Source organism: Trichosurus vulpecula, chromosome 9, assembly GCF_011100635.1.
Source record: "Trichosurus vulpecula isolate mTriVul1 chromosome 9, mTriVul1.pri, whole genome shotgun sequence".
In the NCBI taxonomy this organism is placed as follows: domain Eukaryota; kingdom Metazoa; phylum Chordata; class Mammalia; order Diprotodontia; family Phalangeridae; genus Trichosurus; species Trichosurus vulpecula.
In genome coordinates, this window is record NC_050581.1 from 19,365,800 (window position 1) to 19,369,696 (window position 3,897).

The 3,897-nt window shown below is 41.0% G+C and overlaps 1 protein-coding gene across 1 annotated transcript; it reads left to right on the plus strand.

Moving 5' to 3' along the window:
• Positions 1–1,116: 1,116 nt before the first annotated feature.
• Positions 1,117–3,004, plus strand: LINGO2 (leucine rich repeat and Ig domain containing 2). Its single transcript, XM_036737613.1, has one exon. It carries the CDS (start codon positions 1,149–1,151, stop codon positions 2,967–2,969), a length of 1,821 nt encoding a protein of 606 aa, XP_036593508.1. The 5' UTR covers positions 1,117–1,148; the 3' UTR covers positions 2,970–3,004.
• Positions 3,005–3,897: the final 893 nt, after the last annotated feature.

Consider the following 3,897-nt stretch of genomic DNA (forward strand, 5'->3'; position numbering starts at 1 on the left):
AACCTCGAAGTGCAATATGTGGTAGTGATTATTATAATTGTTAAGAATCTGCTCTTATTTGATGACCTGATTGTTACTATTTCTGTAATATATAAGAGTGCTGAGAATTTTTGACAATATATTAACAAAAAGGCTTTGGGGAAGATGACTTGTACAGTTTATCACATACAACTGGAATGTTCTCATGCTCACCTCTGCCTCTTATAATGCTTAGATTTCTTCAAGGCTCATACACCATTTTCTATAGCATGCAAAGCATCTCCTAATTGCTAATCTCTAATTGCTAATATTTGCTTCCACTTCCTCAAATTATCATATACATCATTTATGTATTTGTCTGTTTACAAGTCTTATTCCCCACACCCAAGGAGAATGGAAGTTCCCTGAGGTCAGAGACAGTTTCTCATTTAGCCTCTGTATCCAGAACCCTAACAATGCTTTGCATGTTTTAGGCACTTAGTAAATGCTGCCTTGATTAGATAATGTTGGGGTATATTGGAAAGTACTTTTGATTCTTTATTCCCATTAGTCATCTATTCTCTCACTGCTATCAATGATTGATCCATAAGACATATCACCTGTCTCTGTCTCCCCTCCTTAATCCTTTCCTACCTACTAAATACTCTGGGAAGGCATGTGGTTGCCTTCTCATTTGCCTCCAAGAATAAAACACCTACATGAAGAAACATTTTTTATAAATATACCTTTATTCTTAATTGAATTTCTAATGAGGTAGAATCATCACATTAAAAGTACATGTAGTAGAAATCTGTGTGTGTATAAATAATGGTAATTAGCATATGAAAAAGAACTCCTTGACATGAATATTTTTCTGCTTTAACTACCATGTTAGAAGCCTGGGAGCCTGAAAGGAAACAAAGCAGCTTGGTCTTACAATGTCAGATCCTAGAAGTGAATGAATGCCCCAGAAGGATTCATAAACCAGGAAATTGATTCAAACTGAAAATCTATTTCCCTGCAAAGGAAAAATTTTTTCATTTTATATTGTGAATAAAGGCCATTGGGAAATAGACCACTAAGCCCCACCAAGGGATTTCCTTTGCTTATGAACTAACCCTTTACCTACTTTCTTGTTTCCTTTTCTTCTGCAGGCCCCTGACCAAGGTGTAGACCATAGAGGTGGAGTCATGCTTCACACGGCCATATCATGTTGGCAGCCATTCCTAGGTTTGGCTGTTGTGTTAATCTTCATGGGCTCTACAATAGGCTGCCCAGCCCGCTGTGACTGTTTACCTCACAACAAGTCTGTCTCTTGTCATCGAAAGAGGTTGATTGCGATCCCAGAGGGCATTCCCATTGAGACCAAAATCCTAGACCTCAGCAAAAATCGGTTAAAAAGTGTCAACCCTGAGGAATTTATGTCTTATCCTTTGTTGGAGGAAATAGACCTGAGTGACAACATCATCGCCAATGTAGAGCCAGGAGCATTTAACAATCTTTTCAATCTGCGATCCCTTCGCTTGAAAGGAAATCGCCTGAAACTGGTCCCCCTTGGGGTATTTACAGGACTGTCCAACCTCACCAAACTTGACATTAGCGAAAACAAAATTGTCATTTTGCTGGACTACATGTTCCAAGACTTGCATAACCTGAAATCCCTTGAAGTAGGGGACAATGATTTGGTTTATATATCACACAGGGCCTTCAGTGGGCTGCTTAGCCTGGAACAACTCACACTTGAGAAATGCAACTTAACAGCCGTACCAACAGAAGCCCTCTCCCACCTTCGCAACCTCATCAGCCTGCATCTAAGATATCTCAACATCAATGTTATGCCTGTTTATGCCTTTAAAAGACTATTCCACCTGAAGCATCTAGAGATTGACTATTGGCCTCTACTGGACATGATGCCTGCCAATAGCCTATATGGTCTTAACCTCACATCCCTCTCCATCACCAACACCAATCTATCTACAGTACCCTACCCTGCCTTTAAACACTTGGTTTACCTGACTCACCTCAACCTTTCTTACAATCCCATCAGCACCATTGAAGCTGGAATGTTTGCTGATTTAATCCGACTTCAGGAGCTACATATAGTGGGGGCTCAGCTCCGCACCATTGAACCACATGCTTTCCAAGGGCTCCGGTTCCTTCGTGTGCTTAATGTTTCCCAAAACCTGTTGGAAACACTGGAAGAAAATGTGTTCTACTCACCCAAAGCCCTAGATGTACTAAGCATTAGCAACAATCCCCTGGCTTGTGACTGCCGCCTCCTTTGGATTCTGCAGAGACAGCCCCTCTTGCAGTTTGGGGGCCAGCAGCCTATGTGTGCTGGCCCAGACAGCATCCGGGAAAGACCATTTAAGGATTTCCACAGTACTGCCCTTTCCTTTTATTTTACATGCAAAAAACCCAAGATCCGTGACAAAAAGATGCAATACCTGCTGGTGGATGAAGGGCAGACAGTCCAGCTGGTATGCAATGCCGATGGTGACCCACAGCCAGTAATTTCCTGGGCAACCCCTCGAAGGCGTCTGATCACCACTAAATCTAATGGAAGAGTTACAGTGCTAGGGGATGGCACCCTAGAAATACGTTTTGCCCAGGACCAAGACACAGGAATCTATGTTTGCATTGCTAGCAATGCTGCAGGGAATGACACTTTCACAGCCTCCCTTACAGTGAAAGGATTTGCTTCAGATCGTTTCCTTTATGCTAACAGGACCCCTTTGTATATGACAGACTCTAATGACACTAGTTCTAATGGCACCAATGCAAATATTTTCTCTCTGGACCTTAAGACCATACTGGTGTCCACAGCCATGGGCTGTTTCACATTCCTTGGAGTGGTTTTATTTTGCTTCCTCCTCCTCTTTGTGTGGAGTCGAGGAAAAGGCAAGCACAAAAACAGCATCGACCTTGAGTACGTCCCCCGCAAAAACAATGGTGCTGTGGTGGAAGGGGAGGTGGCCGGACCTAGGAGGTTCAACATGAAAATGATCTGAGGTTCTACCACTAGCAGTGCTTTTTCTTTTCTGTGGCATTGTTTGTATCCAATAAACCAGCCTGGCAAATCAAATTGCTAGGTAGAAGGGCAGCTTGATGTAGCTGCCCCTTTGTTCAAATGGGGTATATAGGAAACAAGAAGACTTGTTTGTGGTTGTGCAACTGGGCCTCTCCACCAAGAGGCAGGTGCGTGTGTCAGGGCTTTCACAGAGTTGGTTTTACTAATTGTTTGCATTGCAAATATTGGCATTCTGGGGATCTCAGTAATGAACCTGTTGGCTCATGTTCATGGACAATTGTTCAACATTTTCTACCACTACAAAAGAAAAAGAAAAAAAAAAATAAAGAACAACCTACAGTGTAGGATTTACATATTAAAGACACATTTGTCTAAAACATACTCTACAGTTAAAAAAAAGAGAGAGAATTTGTATCTATGATTATCATTTGTTAAAGCCTTGCACCCACAACCAATTGTTGGTTCAGCACCACAAAGAAATTGATATATTCTTTTCTTTTCCTTTTCTTTTCATGATTAAAACAACATATAAACTGTGTACATTTTAAAGCAATACGAATGAGAGGTTGTGCTTTTGGTTACTTACCACTACTGACCCAAGTGTGATGTCACCATCTTTTAACTGCAAATAGTAAACATCGCAAAATAGATCCCTATAATTACCTGAGGAAAAATTAATGGAGGCAGAGATGAATTTGTCAGATTGTAGGAATCCAGGTTACCCTACCCAAGGCAAAATTGTTTTAACTCTGTTATCTTCTGTTAGTATAAATGAAGGCATGTGCCTAGTTTTGATACAGAATGGAATATTTTTTATACTTGTGATATCACACTGGACCAGTTTACTGTAATAAGCCCTTGGATTCACCCAAAAGAGAGGATAAGCCACAAGTTGTGGTTAAAATTAT

What these genes read in the sequence shown, in the direction of transcription:
- LINGO2 (XM_036737613.1), top strand. Translation starts at nt 1,149, where the DNA reads ATGCTTCACACGGCCATATCATGTTGGCAGCCATTCCTAGGTTTGGCT.